The sequence below is a fragment of the Hippocampus bargibanti genome, linkage group LG01, assembly GCF_051943395.1.
Source record: "Hippocampus bargibanti isolate YZ-2025 linkage group LG01, ASM5194339v1, whole genome shotgun sequence".
Taxonomy (NCBI): domain Eukaryota; kingdom Metazoa; phylum Chordata; class Actinopteri; order Syngnathiformes; family Syngnathidae; genus Hippocampus; species Hippocampus bargibanti.
In genome coordinates this window covers 11,829,366-11,847,261 of record NC_142734.1, presented here as the reverse complement: position 1 = coordinate 11,847,261, position 17,896 = coordinate 11,829,366, and the positions used below count along the sequence as shown (strand labels likewise).

Genomic DNA, 17,896 nt, shown 5'->3' with positions numbered 1-17,896 from the left:
AGAAGTACAAAAACAAAATACAGAACCTGCTGTAAAGGCATATGCATGGATCCGGTCAAAACTCAGTAAAACAGGCATGTTCACCGTTCTGCCCAAATATATGGAATGTATGCCTAAGTGTATATGTATATGTTGCACTATTGTTTGTGTTCAAATACCTAAATAGCCTAAAACACAAAAATGCTATGACACCAATGTTGTTCGTGTATGGTGTTTTACATTGTTTGTGAGCATTAAGATAAAAGCAACATACTGTTTGTTTGATATATACACCATGCAATTCTCCTTGTTTTATTTTTAGCTTTTGATTAAAATTTTAATGAAAGTGTTAATGAACATCTTGACTGCTCCCTTTTCATTTTTTTATCGTAAGACTCTGCCAAACGTTTGCTTATTGTGAAATGGGTTGAAGTGACTTGATTCGTGTAATTGTGAAGACGCCCTGTCATAAATAATATATTGGTGGAAGGACTACCGACTATAAAATATTGGGTTTTTTTTTTCTCTTCAACGGGAATCAAAGCAAAAAGCGGTCCTGCACTTCCCCTCCTCCCCTTCCTTGGTCCCGAAGAGGAGAAAGGAGGCTGGCCTGTTGACTTTATGAGCTGCAAGCCTTGATTGGGCTCTCAGTGGCACAAGGTGGTGGAGGAGCAAAGGCTTGATGTCAGCGGACCCCAGAAAAAAATACTGTAATAATCCCTGAATGTGATCAACCTATAAAACCAATCATCTGCAGGATAATCTGACAATACTGTTCCACCAACTCTGGGAATTTGGAATTATTTTCAAAGTTCTATTCAAAAGGTAGGTAAGTATCTTTTTGATTATTTCATAATCTTTTAACTGCAACACAGAAAATATGAATAGGTAACATTCTGCATACTTGTTTAAAATTTTTAGATTAGATTAGCCTTTATTAGTTTCACAGTGGAGAAATTTACATTTTACAGCATCGAAGCTATATGAAAGGAAGAGAAAAGGAAGAAGTAGGAAAACAAAATACATACAGGAAAATGTGTTTGTTCAAGTTTCAAGTGCTTAGGGTGTTGCAATTCCTAGAATGCCATTTTTTTTAAATTGACTGTATTTTATTACTTTCCCTAGACATGATTGCAATGCATCGAAGTTATGAAAGGAAGAGAAAAGGAAGAAGTAGGAAAACAAAATACATACAGGAAAATGTGTTTGTTCAAGTTTCAAGTGCTTTGCGTGTTGCAATTCCTAGAATGCCATTTTTTTAAATTTACTGTATTTTATTACTTTCCCTAGACATGATTGCAATGCATTTATGTGTGTCAGCTAAACACTTGGTGGGTGTCAGAGATCAAATCAGTTATATAGGCCTCCGACCTCATTTATACTAGATGGCACAATCTGTTCCAGAAGAGAAAACAATAATATTTGGAAGCCACATGTTCCCATCTGTACTCCTGAAACATTTTTCTGTCATCACACTCTACATGCACGTCAGTTGATGTTGCATTCAGGTATCAGGTGGGAAGAATAAAAAAGAAACGCCTTCTCACCGGCGGCCTCATATGGTCTTATGGCCATGACTTCATGCCCACCCGATGAGGCCGTTATGCCATTGAGTCACCTTAACTGCGCAAAGACAGAGCAAACAGTGTGGTGGCACTGGTCAGACACGGGAAATTAAATGTGTCTGTTTCCTGTCTCTTAACTCTCCCCGCTTATTAGACAGTCTGTGGCTTCACCAATACACTCCCCATTCACCTGTCTCTCTCTCAACATCCAACTCTTTATACAGTGTGTCCTCAGCACTGACACTCCAAGTCACTTGCTGAGTACCGGTACAACAAAGCACTTTGAATTGGGCTCATCCCCCGGGTTGTTCTGGTTCTTTTGTGCGCAAGTTTGCTCCCTGCAGCTTGCCACAACATCCAAGCTCCGCGGCTTCAGAGGAGCTGCCAAAGGCGACCTTTTTTTAGGGAAGCAGTCACCAAATTACAACCGCTGGGGCACTTTACTCCACCCGAATCTGGTTGCAGGACCCGCCTCGCTCAGCCTGCATGAGGAGATGTGTGAGCAGGAGTGGTGCAAATACAGTAAACAGAGAATATAACAGAACCGAATAGGTCTTGACACATTGGAGAGATTCTAGCAGCAACAAAATAGACAGAGGCAACATATGTCTATGCACATATTTGATGACAACGAACATCGTGAGCTGAAATAAATTCTACTCAATGCAGATGTGCATGTGAACAAAAGGCAGCAAGAAGCAACAGCACAACTTTCAAGCTCAAGTGTTTGTGTGTGTTGGAAAAAATGGAGGGGTCAACTTCAAGAAGCCTTTTCAAGGAGGGCTTAATTTTCTTTTTTTCTGACTAAAACACCATATCAAGGTTCGTGTGAGCGGTGGAGACTTTGCCTCACAGGCTTGTGAATTTTGGGTTTGTGTTGTTGTAGCTTTATTGGATTGCGTTTTATATTGAATTTCTCCTCAGAATAACACAGACTTTTTACAAAACACTTTCTGTAAACATCATAAAAGCCAAGTCCAATTCGGGCCATGAATAGATTTTTTGTCCACATAACAATAAAAAGTCCAGGCTACAATTGGCCCTTGGCGGTCATTTTATCTTCCTGTGTGTTGATCAACAGTCAGCTTTGGCCAGACAGCTTTGATTAAGTTGCCTTCTAAACACTGCCCTCCTTTTGGATCAACCAGTTTGTATGGTAATGTGATATGATCAACCTACCTAATAATGTTAGCATTAACTAACCGACAGGTTCACCTACCAAACAAGTACACTCCCTCCACCTATCTTCCCCTCCTCAACTTTCCATCCTTTGGGCAACAGCGATGTGGTAGCTTCTGCTAAACCCCTGTTTAGGTTTTAAAGGTTTCGTTCTACATATTCTGCTGATTTGGCAACTGTGCCATAGGAAATGGGAAAAATGGCAACCTTTCTGAAACCTCAGCTGCTTGTGGTATATAATCCGTGGATGATACTTAGCTGCAAAGGCAGCATCTTATGTATCTCCTGTGAGAGGGTGAATGGGGCAACAGTATATAAACACATTTGAGCATCCTATACGGAGAAAAGCTCTTCTCCTCCACTGACATATTTTGTTGTTATTGAACTTATTCAATTCCTTCTTTTTTCATCAAGCGGTTGCATGAAAAAAAATCTTCTGTATCATGCAGGTATTTTTTTCCAGGTCCATCTCTTTAACCCTTCCATGCACCCTGTGACCTGCTATCACTATAAACTGTCCGTTGTAGTAACTGAAACGGTTAAAAAAATGTAACTCAATATGATAATTTGATGTTGAAACAAAACTGAGTAAATGATCACACTTTTTTCACTGGATAAATAATGTTGAAAAAAAAGTCAGGTTTGAGTCTAAATCACAAGTTATGAGTATGGCAGTTTTATTTCTAAGTGGGAGAGTGGAAGCTAAATGACAGGCATTGGCATGATTGTCCTGACTCACTTAAAACTCAAGATAGTGGGCTGCAACATGTACAAGGATGATTATTTTTGACACACTGGTGCTACAAGCAAAATCTGGTGGCAATATAAGATATAGGTGATGGATGAGAGCTCAGATAGGTAGGCAACACGTAATGGATTGTCTACATTGAATATGTCTCTTAAGTGAATAACTATGCAAATTTCAATCAAGACATTCATTTTGGGAAATCCCTAAACTCATGATATGAATTTTGTGAATGAATGTGGGTGACTAAATTAGTTTGTGCAGGAAGATACAGTAAGGGTGGAGAAATAGCTCTTTAGTTTGAAGGGAAATTAGAAACGTGGTTTTGTTTGTTTGAGCACAATAGACACGCGTCACGCGTGTTCCAAAAGAGCAAAATGAGGCGTGGTCATGCGTGGTCAATTTACTGGTTTTATTTTGGACGGAATTAAGTGTGGTTAACATTGAATTAGTCCAGTGTTTCATCGGCCAATTCCTCTTTTTCTTCCTCAATAATTTCCCTGTCAGATTTTGGAATTGATTCAGCCAGTGGTGCCTCATTGGTTTCCATCCTATTATTTTTTTTGATGTTCATTATTGGATTGGATTGGATTTGCCTTTATTAGTCTCGCAGTGGAGAAATTTACATTTCACAGCAGCAAAGTTATGAAAGAAATGAAAGTAGAAAAGCAAAATACAGGAGCTGCTGGAAAGGCAGCCACTCTCGCGGCGCCGTCTTGAAGTCAAAAGAACAACAAAAAAAAAAACCTAAATAACAAATAACATGACTACACAAAGACACAGAGAGACATTCATTCTTAAGCACTTTCTGTACCCTCTTTGTTACATAAAGCAGTTCCAGATGAAAGAGGAGAGGATCAAAGCGTCTCTTCACCAGTGGATCAGGGACATCATGGTGGAATGGGCACGTCGACGACAAGCTAAATGTTGAAAGCAAACACACAGCTGTAGCATCCATTGACGAAAAGAGATTGTCTCACATCTCCTGTCCCCCATAAATCAGCTTCAATTCCAAACCGCGACAGTTCCATATATGCATTGGCACTATGCGCTGACGCTCCTTCCTTCTTATCGCGGGCTCCTCAAGCCATGTATCCATCCAGCCGCAGACTGTCCAACAGCACCGACCTTCCACTGAACAAAGCGGGGCTGTGAAGATGCTGCCCATTACAGGCGCAAAAAAGCACAATGGCCCCTTCGGTGTCCAGCGATGACAGTCGAATGACACCGACATTCCTCCCAAAAAAGGATTCCTCTCAAAAACAGTACTGGCATATCCATGGTGCCGAAAAGGCGCAACCGCTCAGCACAGTCTCCTTCTTGATGAATGTCGTGGTCAAAAATGGTGAAAAACAATCCGTATCCGTTCCACACGACGCACAACAACACAAAGTGACAAAAGAAAACACAAAAACAAGACAAACCCACTCCCACCCCAACCCCATCCCTCTTCAATTGCTGCTGTGGACTGCAAATTTCCCCATTGCGGGACGAATAAAGGTATTCTGATTCTGATTCTGATTCTGATTCAAAAACAACAAAAAAAGCAAGGTTCATCAGAGCACTTGCTGACGGCTGCCTACTCGGGCGCCATCTTGGACTCCTTGATTATCTTTATTCAATCTGGTTGGTTCCTTTCTTCGGCATTAAACCGGATGTAAAGACGATGGAAATTTATCCCGAATAAATGATCGCAGCCAAAGTGGCTGGAATCTAGGTGAGTTAATGGTAGCCATGTTTTGTTTTAAACAAGTGCTTGCTTGCTTCCCCCCTTTATATATTCTTATTTCCAGTGCTTTCCTTTGTAAGATCTCATCTCGCGCCACGTCCAGACATTTGGCAGACAAATCAGTTTGACCACTGTTCAAACCAGCTCCAGCAAGATTAGAGTACATATTTTAAGATATTTGTGATATCTCCTATAATTTTGTGTTGCACACATAGCAGAAATTCTAGGTGTCTGCTGGTTTTGTGTTGCAGCCCTTCTTTGTGCACCCATTGTGCAATGGCGTATAAATGTGTCGTCGTGGCTGCGTCCCGTTGGCTTCATTCTTCTGACCAAGTCAAGGCCGCGGCTGTTATTTCTTTGCTGCAAAACAGTATAATTTGGCTGCTATTTATATTGCTGGGAACGGTCTGCGAGGGCCAGATCAGCTCCACGTCATCATTTTTTTCCTTCCTTATTTAAAGTGGAAGAAAGAAGTCGTTATTTCGAACCTCCACATTTTGTAAAGGCGCTTGTGGTGATCAGAAATGTAAAGATTTGTGTGAATAGCCAATTAATTGCCAGCAAACAAAACATTCCTCGAAATGAAATTTTGTGTGCCACAAAGTTTCTCGATGCGACATACACAAATCTGAACAGTAACATGCTCAAGGTGTTAATGCGGTTTTACCAATACTATCAACCGTTCGAGTCCTTTATGAACATACAGTAAGTTGAACATTTTGTGGTCTTATTGTGAGCTGGAGATTTAGCCTCATAATTGAAAGCAGAAAAACCTTTCCCATCAATTACTTACCCCCAAAACACTGAACTCTCCAGGTAAAATACAGCACCCACGCGGGCCCGGGGAGAACATGCAAACTCCACACAGGGAGGCCGGACCAGGACGCAAACCGGTGACCTCTGTACTGTGAAGCCGGTGTGCTAACTACTCGACTACCTATCATACAATTATTCAAATACACAGAAAAAATGTCGTTTGAATGTTACTCAATTATTAATCAGATTCAGACGATTTGATTTATTTTTTCCACTTAAATAAAATGTAATAAATTATGCCCAATATTTTCGTCAGTGTATTTTTATATATATTTTTGGAAATCATGTGCTTGCTCGATGCAACATTCTCGTAAATTTGGTTAGTAATTTTTAATTACATTAATTTTTTTGGGGCATTTGCTTTACTATTAAATCTATTTAATTATAGTACTGCTTTCAAATATTTTAATTTTAATTACAGTATTGAAATATTTTGAGTTTAATTTACTTTTTTTTTTTCTAGAAAAACAAACACATGCACACACTTTTTTAAAAATTCATTGGAAATGCAAGAAACCCAAGACTGAAACTAGTCTCAGTCAAAACCATTGACTTTTATCTTATTAATTTTTTTGTAAACAAAATGGAGATGTAATGATTCCTCTGTTGCATGTAAAGTGTCTCCTTGAACCCGGATGTGTTGAAAATCAGAAGGAGCTGCTAGTGCAGACGACACACAGGCTGTTGGCACAGTGAGCTCAGCACCAGTTCCAGCACAGTCAGAAATTATGCAGCTGTGGAAATTCAGTTAACACAGCAACGTTCACAAACTGCTTCCTGAGATTAGCATTGATGCTAAAGAGCAACTAACTCTTCCAATAACTGACCGTATTTTTGTCTCGTAGTCAGCACCGGCAGAACACATCAAGTTCACACATGCATGCGCTCACGATTGTTGGTCTCCGTTAGGACCATGTGCATGTGCAATCTGACATAAGGGACCCGGAATGCTATTTGAGAAGAACACACTTGCACTTGCTCTTAGCCCGTTTCCCCATGTATATGAATTGTATCTTTGTGAGGCTGCACCGTTGCAATAATTTCCACCTCTAAACTAACCACGAAGAGACCTGACCTCAACTCGGTGCGCAGGAAGCAGACGCCGGCATTTTGTGGTCGGAGTGGCTTCAGTTCCCTGAATGGATTCTTAGTTCCCTCTTGGTGCAGTTTCAACTTTAGAGTTGTGTTGTTAAGTTTCATCAGACTGTATCATATTATTACAAAGAGCGTTAATCACTATACTTAGCTCCCAAAGCATCAGAAATCATTGGCTCGTTCAAAGGGAAAAACATTTGCCCTTGGCCTACGTGTGGTCGTCTTTGGGTGGGAACGCTGCCGTGGAGAGAGAATAGAGATTAAAAACAAGCTAGCAAAGACAATCTTGACGAGATGTTATCACAGACTTATTTTCAATGTAATCAAATTCTGCTCCTTTTCATTTTGCTGCTCTGTTTTCTTTCAAGGTGTCCCATACAAAGATGCAGTCCTGGTGTTCCTTCCTGCTATTACTATGCGTGGCCCAGATGCTCTCCCCTTCCGCTGCCCTGCCGTTCGAGCAGAAAGGCTTCTGGGATTTTGCCTTGGACAGTCTGGACATTGACATCAAGTCCATGATGAAGGATGAGGAAGAAGGATCAGCCATTGAAGAGTTGCCCCCTCCTGACATGCCGATGTGCCCCTTTGGCTGCCAGTGTCGACTCAAAGTGGTCCAGTGCTCTGACCTTGGTCAGTGAGTGTGTGTTTACCTGTGAGAGTGACTAAACATGTCTATTCCTGTTGTAGGAACAAGGAAATATATATGTGGTACTTGTCAACACAAAATGTGCAAGATTTTTAAATGGGCCCATTGGGAAAGCCCAATTTTAATGAATGACGCACAGCTGAATCAAACACTGAATGAACGTATGTGCACCGCATGACTGTCGCTGCTCCAAAGAGCAACTTTTTGTTCGAATATGAAAGAGAGCAATTCCTCAAAGAGAGTATATTTTGTGAAAGCAGCTCTTTCCAAGATTCTCTATTCCAGGTTCTGAGCGGACAATAAGGTTCAGTCTGAGAATAAGTGAGAGAGTAGATGGGAACTTCAAAATGTTGATGGATTGAGAGGGATCAAATGAGTGAAAGACCGAGGGGGGCAGGGAGAAAATCAGAATGATCTAGAACCAATAACCAACACTATTCCATGTTCGGGGCAACATGTTTTCACAAGAATTTAGTATGAAAGAGGACGATATGATCAGGTTCACAAACGTTCATTCGAATTCAAAAGCAACCTGTGAGATTTTCAACAAATCTTACTTAAACGCTGAAACCATTCATCGTAGTAGCAGTACCTTATACTGCAGGGTTTTTTGAAAAACTATGACAACATAAAATTCCTACCTATTTCAAACCTATAAATACATCAAAAAGATAGGCCGGCAAATGAAAAACAAAGTAAAGTAAAAATGAAGATTGTAAAAAGCAATACATTGAGGAAACTAAACAAGTCCTCAAAAAATACTGAATCAACACCACACTGACAATGTTAGTGGTCTTCAATCTGCAGTGCATCTACACCTAAAAGCAAGCAACCACTCATTTAACGGCAGTGAGGTTAAAATATTAGTTTAAGAAAATAGATGGTTTGAAGAAGGAGTATTAGTAGCAATTTTTGTAAAACAAAAAAACCCGTCACTATGGTGGTTTAAGTTTTAATTTAAACAGTGCTTACAACAGGCTTCTTAGGCCGATACCACGTAGGCTTAGTCATGCTAATGAGGTGAAACCAGGCTAGGAATAGGACAACAGAAGCAATCAAAGTGGCTAATGTGGTGAAACCAGAGCCAGGGATAGAACACTAGAGATAATCAGATCGGAGAGGTAATTAGATTTGCTAATGAGGTGAAACCAGAGCCAGGGTTAGAACAATGGAGGTGATCAGATTGGCTTCACGGAGTGGTCCATTGCTCCCCCAACCTTAGAGCAGGGACCTATTAGAGCAGTGGTCTGGCACAGGGATCTATCATAGCAGGGAATGGGCACAGGCACCTACCAGAGCAGAGGTCTGGCGTGGCCACCTTGGTCCATTCGGGATATAGGGTCAGGGTTACCAGCACAACTTTAGTTGGCTGATGAAGCTCTTCGGATGAGGATCGAAACGTCCGACACCTTCAAAGACATACAGATAATGGCTGAAGAAACCATTTCCTCGATAGACCACTCCTGTACGACTGAGAGCTTACACAGACATTTGTCATACCTCAATGCTCTTTTGGATCAAAAGTGAACGGTCTTCAATGATCAAGAAGTCCATCTGCTTTCACCTCAACCTTTGGAGACCAACATAAACGGAAATATTACACAAGCATTCTGTTCAAACCAGCTCCAGCAAGAAACATTTCACAACAGTTCATCTGTTTAGGTGACACTCTCAAATGTCAAATATCTTTCGCTGACGTCGCGTACATCACTTTTCAGGAAACCCTCCCCCCACAAAAACATATATGTCAAGCCATTACCATTGCGTAGTCATTTTCAACACTTCAATTAGTGAACAAACGGCCAGTTGTGGGAACTGACCAATATTATTGATTGGTGGGGAAAAAATTGGACATTGGAGGTTTCCACTTGACATAAAATACCTATTAGCATTGGTCCAGGTAGAATCATAAATATAAAGAGTAAAGGTGATAAGTAGTATGTCACAATTCCTAATGTAAGCTATAATCAACAATCAAAACTCCATGGAATCATCTCCTGAATTAACGATTCTCAATTTTTTCTATCAACGTTGGTTGGACCAAAAGTACGGTATTCAGCCATCTGTGCAGTTACAGTATGAAGATACACAGCTTTTTCTGAGTTTCTGTTTCGACATACTGGTGGTGTTGATTCATCACTTTGTGAACTCTCTGTATTTACTGTGGAGCCCTCGTGTTTCTGCAGAGGATAAATGTGGAAGCATATAATTTCCTGAATGCTTATTTAGAACAGATGTGTGTTCGTTCGGCAGTGGCGTCTGTCTCCCCTCCTTGTGCATCCCCAAATGATGCTCAGTATTGTCTGGGGTTTGACACGGTGCCAGTTTTGTCGGTCTGTGGCGAGCCCTTTGAGCTGTGTGGCTTTACGGGTGAAATCTGCGGTCTGAGGTTTTAGGTAGCTGGAGAGGCATTTTGATCGGTGTGCTTCTCGAATGTTTGTTCAACTTTGATGGCTCATTCCACATTTAAGGGTGTCAATTGCAGCATGCTTGCTGAAAATTGCTTCGGCACAGAAAAAAAATCATATGAGGAGGTTATGCTCCCAGACCACCCTATTGTTCAGGAATAGATTTGAAATGTCAACCAAAGGTCCCCACAAAGTTGCTGCAACTTCAATCCTCAGTATTGCTTACGTGGATTTGAACCGAAACTGGAGGGCATGGCGACGTTCGCTCCATTGTGGTGAAAGGGAAGGCGCGGCGGGTTACAGCCAAAGCCGTATCTATACTTAACTCTGAAGAGATAGTAGATGTGGTTGGCGCAATGCTGGATCCCAATGGGAGAGCTGGTACGAGCTGCCACGATGACCTTCTTGCAGGTTTGCCTCAGCAACTGACTACATTTGATACACATACACGCATTTCTTTGTGATACGGTTCATGACCAAGTGCAACAGTGCCAATTAGCTCCAGTCACCCTATTTTTAGGTCACGGTGTCTTTGTAAACATCTGGAGATGAACATAGTAACATATTCTGGTGCTTTGAAAAACAATGGTGACCAATTCGAGGTGTCGTCCACCTATCATCCAAATTCAGCTGGGAGAGTTTACCGTTGACACTGAAGAAGATTAGTGGAAAAAGAAACGGTTAGAGGTATCTCATAAAATTAACATTTTATTAGAAAGTAGCAAAAAACATGCTTTCTCAAAGTACGGTATCGCTGACTGTACATTGCCACTATTGTGTGTATTTTTTTAAGATAACCAGAACAAGACACTTAAATTGTCAATCGATTTTGTCACATATGTGATAACTCACCACCAACAAAGTCCCAGCTTTTGCCGTTTCCTTTTCTTTAAAAAAGAATATTGATAGTGATGCTACTGAAATTGACACCTTTAAGATTTTGGTCGAATGAAGTCCAGATGGAGAACATCTGCTGGCCCCATCTAGGGTGTGTCTGAGTGTGCACGTGTGTGTGAATGTCTATTTGCATGCAACTAGTTATGTGCCACTTTGACGTCTGTGAATGAGCTCCATGGTTGTACCCTATGTCCATCTCTCATTAAAATAATGACTTAGAAACCCAACGTGGTCATTTGACGTTGCATGGCACAATGATTGGTTTGAGTTGCAGGCCTTATTTTCCTGAAGTCTAAGTTGGGATATCCCAGGCGGTGGCACAGTGAACACAAACCAGCTTTAAAGGGTTTTGCTTCCCAAGTTACCCGTGTGAAGTGTTTAATGGAGTATGGCTCCCGTCTGCGTTTTTGTTGGTCCGCAGGTCTGAGCGAGGTGCCAAGTGACATTCCTCCCGACACCAGGTTCCTGGATCTTCAGAACAACCATATCACAGAGCTGAGAGAGAATGACTTCAAGGGTCTCACAAATTTATACGTAAGACAAACACGCAGTTGTGTTACCGACACAGCTGATATCAGTGTCACTGGCCATGTGAAATAACATTAGGATCCTCCACTTCCTCACAGACTGTTTTTCTATTTTTCCCCCTTTGTCATCTTAAATTGTGTAAAAATTAAGTCTTAGGCCAAATAGGAGTCATTGCCTCTCCTTTTGAAGAGATCATTTTCCCACATTCTCGAGCACCAAGACTTAGACAGGCAGATAAGTCATCATGCAATAAGCTCTTTGTTTGCAGCGCGTGGTGTTGACTATTCAGGCGGTACTCTGTACCTGACTTGGTTTTCGCAGGGATTATCTCTGAGGAACAACTACATCTCCAAGGTCCATCCCAGAGCATTCATCCCTCTACAGAGCATGCAAAAGCTCTATTTCTCCAAGAATCTGCTGACCAGCATCCCCAAGAACTTGCCCGGCTCCTTGGTGGAGATCAGGATCCACGAGAACCGTATCAGGAAGGTGCAATCTGGTGCCTTCGCAGGATTGGGCAACATGAATTGCATAGGTCAAACAAAGAACCCGAATATGACTTTGTGTTATTGACTTGGGTGCTGGTGATTAAAGGGTCCTTGTATTGACATAATGTTGTGTATTCTCTCTTGCAGAAATGGGAGCAAATCCCATCCAGAACAGTGGCTTTGAGCCTGGTGCCTTCAAGGGTCTGAAACTGAACTTTTTGCGCATCTCAGACAGCAGACTGACTGGCGTACCCAAAGGTAAGCGCTCTGTCACTGACAAGAAAAATATATTTCGGACAGAAACATCATGTGAAAACAGGACAGTTGTTGAGGTCAAGGTATTATTGCCTCAGATAAAGGTTGCAGGCGTGTGGAATGGGTTAGTTCTTTCTGCGCAGTTTTTCTGCATCTACTTTGGCTTTCTCCTACAGTTCACTTAGTATGAAGAAGACATTTCCCATAGGTGTGAATCTCAATTCAGTATGTATCATCTGAAATGAAGTACAGTTCTTGAATTGTATTCATGATGTACACAATGAGAAATTCATCCAAATTAGAATTCAAGAAAAAGTTGGTGGAGTTTTGCAGAGACAAATGTATGATTTTTTTCCCCCAGATCTCCCGGAGAGTCTCCATGAGCTTCACCTTGACCACAATGAGATCCAGGCCGTGGAATTGGAGGACCTGAAACGCTACAAGAACCTATACAGGTACCCACCACAAAAGCAAAAACTGAAATGAATGTGCATCAGAGACAGTTCTAGGTTGTGCCAAAGGAGTTGTCAGATCAAATAAACTAAATTACTCCATTTGGTAGCGGTAGTATGATCACTTAAAACAATTCTGAGAGACTAAATGATTGCCCCAACACGGCGGAGACTAACTTCAACATTTTAGAGAACAACAACAGAGTAGCCTGCCAATAGTCCTAACCTCTGTCACGGTTTGCAAGGTGGTGATGGTGGTTGTGGATCCAAAAACAGCAGACAGGAGGGAGCAGCAGGTTGTATTTAAGAAATTTTATTAAAACAAAGTCAACAGGAACAAAATCTAAAACATCAAAATCATCTGAACAGAAAAAATACAGAGTATCAAAGAAAAACCAAGAGTAAAAAAACATGCACAGCATACAATGCATACACAATGCATACAATTGCATACAATGACACGACACCGAATGGTCGTGCCGTGAGTCCTTTTGACTGCCACTGATTGGAACCACCAGCACCTGCGAGGCTGCAGGCAGGGCTGACAGCGCTACCCATTGGTCGCCAACCAGATCATGACAGTACCCCCCCTTCAAGGGACTGCTTCCAGAAGTCCCAACAGTCTCCCAAAAGGTCCAACTCGCCAGGAAACAATGGTGGAGACGGCAACCGTTGCCTCGCCAGCATATGATGGGCGGCGGCCTGATGGGAACGGGACTCAGCCTGACGTGGACGAAGACGCGGCACGGATCGTCGTGGACGTGTGTGCGACCCGTCTCGCACAATCACATGACGACGCATGGCTCGATGTGGACATTGCACTGCCAGGCGCAGAGTGGCACCCCGGATGGATGTATGGGAACAGGTCTCAGCCGGATGTGGACGTGCAAGCGGCACTGCTTGTCGTGTCGTGTGACCCTTTTCACACAATCATGGGACAAAGCATCAGCTCGTCATGGCCGTGCCTGCCTGGCGCAGGGGAAACGAGACCAGTCCTTAGCAGCTGCGGGATCCAGCGGTGAGTGGGGTCTCGGACTGACGTGGACGCGGACGTTGCACGGCTCGTCGTGGATGTGACTCATTTCAACATGTACGACGACGCATGGCTGGACGTGGGCGTGCACTGCCAGACACCCAGCGTCACCCTGGACGGCCACCTGGAAAGAGGTCTCGGCCTGACGTGGACGTGCAAGCGGCGCCGCTTGTCGTGGATGTGAGCGTGACCCTTTTCACACAATCACGGGCGAAGCATCGGCTCCACATGGACGTTGCACTGCCAGGCACAGAGTGGAAATGAGACCGGTCCGTTGTACCTGCGGGATCCGATGGTTGGTCGGGTTATTCTGTCACGGTTTGCAAGGTGGTGATGGCGGTTGTGGATCCCAAAAAAGCAGGCAGGAGGGAGCATCAGGTTGTATTTACGAAATTGCATTAAAACAAAGTCAACAGGAACAAAATCTAAAACATCAAAATCATCTGAACAGAAAAAATACAAAGTATCAAAGAAAAACCAAGAGTAAAAGTTTGCCAAGATGAAACAAACACATGCACAGCATACAATGCATACACAATGCATACAATTGCATACAATGACCCGACACCGAATGGTCGTGCCGGGAGTCCTTTTGACTGCCACTGATTGGAACGACCAGCACCTGCAAGGCTGCAGGCAGGGCTGACAGCGCTACCCGTTGGTAGCCAATCCGAACGAGGCAGTCTGCCACTGATCGGTACGAACAGCACCTGTGCAGGTGCAGGCGGGGCCGACAGCGCCACCGTTGGTCGCCAACCAGATCATGACGACCTCAACCCTATATGGAACACTTGTGGGATCATACTCAATTTACACATCGACCAAAACACAAAAATGTGTGCTTTGTTTTACGTTGATGTTTTCTCCTATTTTCAACAGGCTTGTGTGTGTGTGTGTGTGTGTGTGTGTGTGTGTGTGTGTGTGTGTGTGTGTGTGTGTGTGTGTGTGTGTGTGTGTGTGTGTGTGTGTTTTAATTAATTTAATATGATTTAATCGCCTGCTGCTACCCAATTTACCTGGTTGTAGTTGAAAAATAGGTGGTACCAGCAGTTTCCCCCCTTGTTTAACACACTGCATTTGATTAATTCTATTGAGAACACGTTTTCATTCACAAAAAATTGTAGTGTGATTTATATGATTACAAAAAACATGTTTTGAAAAAAAAACATATCTATTTACTAGATCGATGAGAAGGTTTCTTCAGCCGTCATCTGTACTTTTTTGAAGGTGTCGGACGTTTCGCCTCCTATTCAAGAGGCTTCGTCAGCGACTTCTTGGATAGGAGGCGAAACGTCCGACACCTTCAAAAAAGTACAGATGACGGCTGAAGAAACCTTCTCATCGATGGACCACTCCTGTACGACTGAGAGCTTACACAGAACTATTTACTGGATGGTATTTTTGTGCTGTATGTAACACAATGAAGGTACAATCAACACCTTTGAACTTTTTTTTCTCCAGGTTGGGCCTTAGTTTCAATCACATCCTTAACATAGAGAGTGGAAGTCTTGCCTTTGTACCGAGGCTGAGAGAGCTGCACCTGGACAACAATCGTCTCTCCATTGTTCCCAAAGGCCTCCCGGATATGAAATACTTACAGGTGAGTCTACAGCAAGCCGAAGCTATGTGATGTTTTTCAGTGACGTGCGGTGAGGTTCATGGCTGGTGAGGCACTGACGTCATCACAGTCAGATTTACAAACATATGAACTCTACAGATTAGCTTATTCACCATTTGATTGGCAACAGTTAACGTGTTTTGTTTAAAATGTCATGTCAGCATTCTTTATATACGGCATACAAACTGTAGCATAGAAAAAAAGAATTCAAAAAACTTTATTATCGTGTTACCTTTACTTATAAATAAGTCCAAGTCTCTCTGTCTCAATGAAGATCACTGCCAGTGAAGAAAGTCGTCCTTGATCAGTCCTGTTCCGACTGTATATTTTCAGTCTTTTGTGCTGAGAATGACTGCTCCACTGATGCTGTAGTAGGTGGAACAGTGAGCACGAGCTGGAGCAAATTTGTCGCTTCAGGAATAATTTCAATTAGATCCTTATTGGCTAAAAAGCTGAGAAGCTGTCCAGGAGACTTACATCCATCCCTTACCGTTTGTGAGCTATACAGTCCGGTGTTGGTCTTCCTTTAATTATTATTTCCTGCTTCGATTGAAAGTCCAGTTTAGAAAATTCTTTCAATCTAGATATGTAATCCACCATTCTGAAAATAAGGCCAAGCAACACGGAAAAATGACTGGAATAAAACACTTAACTTGCTAACTGTTAACTGTAGCTTGCTGTCATTAATTCTATTATTCTGCAGCCGAGGAGTTGCAAGAAGAATCTGTAATCACCAGCGCCCCCTGTCATGAGGCAGGAGAACTGTGTGCCTCACCTATGCACACAGTTTTGATAAAAATAAAATAAACACTGTAGTACAGTGTTTATAATGTATAGTGACTGTATATTATATACACCAGCTAAACTGTAGTTCATATACTAAAAAGCTTTTGACCACTTTATCGATATGCAGAGGGACAGTAATGCGGTCTCACTGCAGAGCAAGCCAGCACAGTTAGCATAGTCATTGCGCAATCCATAGTGAGGCTCAGCCGGCTGGTGCCTCACCGCTCGTCTCTACTTAGTATTTGAACGGTAAATGTGAAAATTCAGCGATTTTGAAAAAAAAATCTAAAAATGGTGAAGTTAAATGGAAAAGAACGTTAAAGTACAAATCACTAAATAAATATAACTGTTTAATTTATTTTGTCATTTGATATTTCCATGATGACACAGCCTCACCTGCCTCCCCTGACTCCACGTCACTGATGTTTTTGCAAGGACATACGTTGTACATGTACTTTTGCTCTCAAGGTGGTGTACCTCCATAACAACTACATCGGCAAGGTGGATTTGAACGCATTCTGTCCTAAAGGAGCCGTAATGAAGAGAGCATTCTATCATGGCATCAGTCTCTTCTCCAACCCCGTCAACTACTGGGAGGTGCAGCCCGCAACATTCCGTTGCGTCAGCGACCGACTGGCGGTCCAGTTTGGAAACTACAAAAAGTAGAATAAGGGGTTTGCTCTGGGATGCAGAGTATGAAGTGATGGAGAAATGAAGGAGGTCATTTAAATGAATAAACTTTCAAACTATTTGAGAAGATTGGAGATTTGTTTAATTGTAGTTTTTCCTTGAAGGGAGAGAAGCGGATGAAATGGACCATCGGTGTAAAACTTCATGGTTTTATTTTCTAAATTCAGTCTCACTTGACAGGAAAGAATGTTAGGGCCAAGCCATAACATATTAAAAAAAATCCCGATGCACAATGTTGCTTTTTGTCATATATTTTTTCATCAACCGTGGAGAACTCCCGTAAAGGCATGTTACAGATTTTGAAATCTAGAAACATTTGGGGAGGGGTACACCCAAGTAGTAGCAGTGTGCCCCATTTAGAGCAACAACACTTGGTTTACGGACTCTAAAAAAAGATTTTGTACACATGGTACTGCAAATTAGTGTTGATGCATTGTTTTGCACAGTTTCTGCTCACTTTGTCTCCGCTTGGTCATGCAAAAGCGCTTTAACCACACACATGTTGTCCTCTCTCCACTCTGTAATCTGATTAAGCTCCTCCTGCATGTGAATAAAGACATTTCGAAATGTTGCATTAAGCCAGAGAGCCACTGCTGGGTCCAATATCATATTGCCGAAATATTGAACAGGACAAAAGTTTGATGGAATGACGAAAACATATTTTATTATTTTAGTTTAACTGTTATCATTTTTGTTCGATTGTTTGAAGTTACTGGGTCCCGATTGGAGTTGACACATACTGGCTTGAACACATGAAAATGTCATCAATTCAAATCCATATATTATGTTTAATGGTGCTATATGTACATTTCTCCCCCCAGTGTAAACCTTCACAGATTGCTAACACAACAGAATTCCAATAAATTATGTTAAAGATGTCTATGTGCCATTTTACAGCGATAGGTTGATAACGTTGGATTGGATTTACCTTTATTAATCTCACAGTGGGGAAATTTATATTTCACAGAGGCAAAGTTATGAAAGGAA

At 42.0% G+C, this 17,896-nt stretch overlaps 1 protein-coding gene across 2 annotated transcripts; it reads left to right on the top strand.

Annotated features, from left to right (window-relative positions):
* The first annotated feature begins 595 nt into the window (after nucleotides 1–595).
* LOC148903092 (biglycan-like) lies at nucleotides 596–17,787 on the top strand. 2 transcript variants are annotated; one of them, XM_088996275.1, is made up of 8 exons: nucleotides 596–808; nucleotides 7,477–7,738; nucleotides 11,481–11,593; nucleotides 11,909–12,122; nucleotides 12,223–12,333; nucleotides 12,692–12,785; nucleotides 15,277–15,415; nucleotides 16,688–17,787. In XM_088996275.1, exons 2-8 carry the CDS (start codon nucleotides 7,492–7,494, stop codon nucleotides 16,883–16,885), a joined length of 1,116 nt encoding a protein of 371 aa, XP_088852401.1. In that variant the 5' UTR covers nucleotides 596–808; nucleotides 7,477–7,491; the 3' UTR covers nucleotides 16,886–17,787. The 2 variants fall into 2 exon arrangements, with proteins under 2 accessions (XP_088852401.1, XP_088852394.1); XM_088996268.1 differs by having other exon boundaries at nucleotides 598–804.
* Nucleotides 17,788–17,896: the final 109 nt, after the last annotated feature.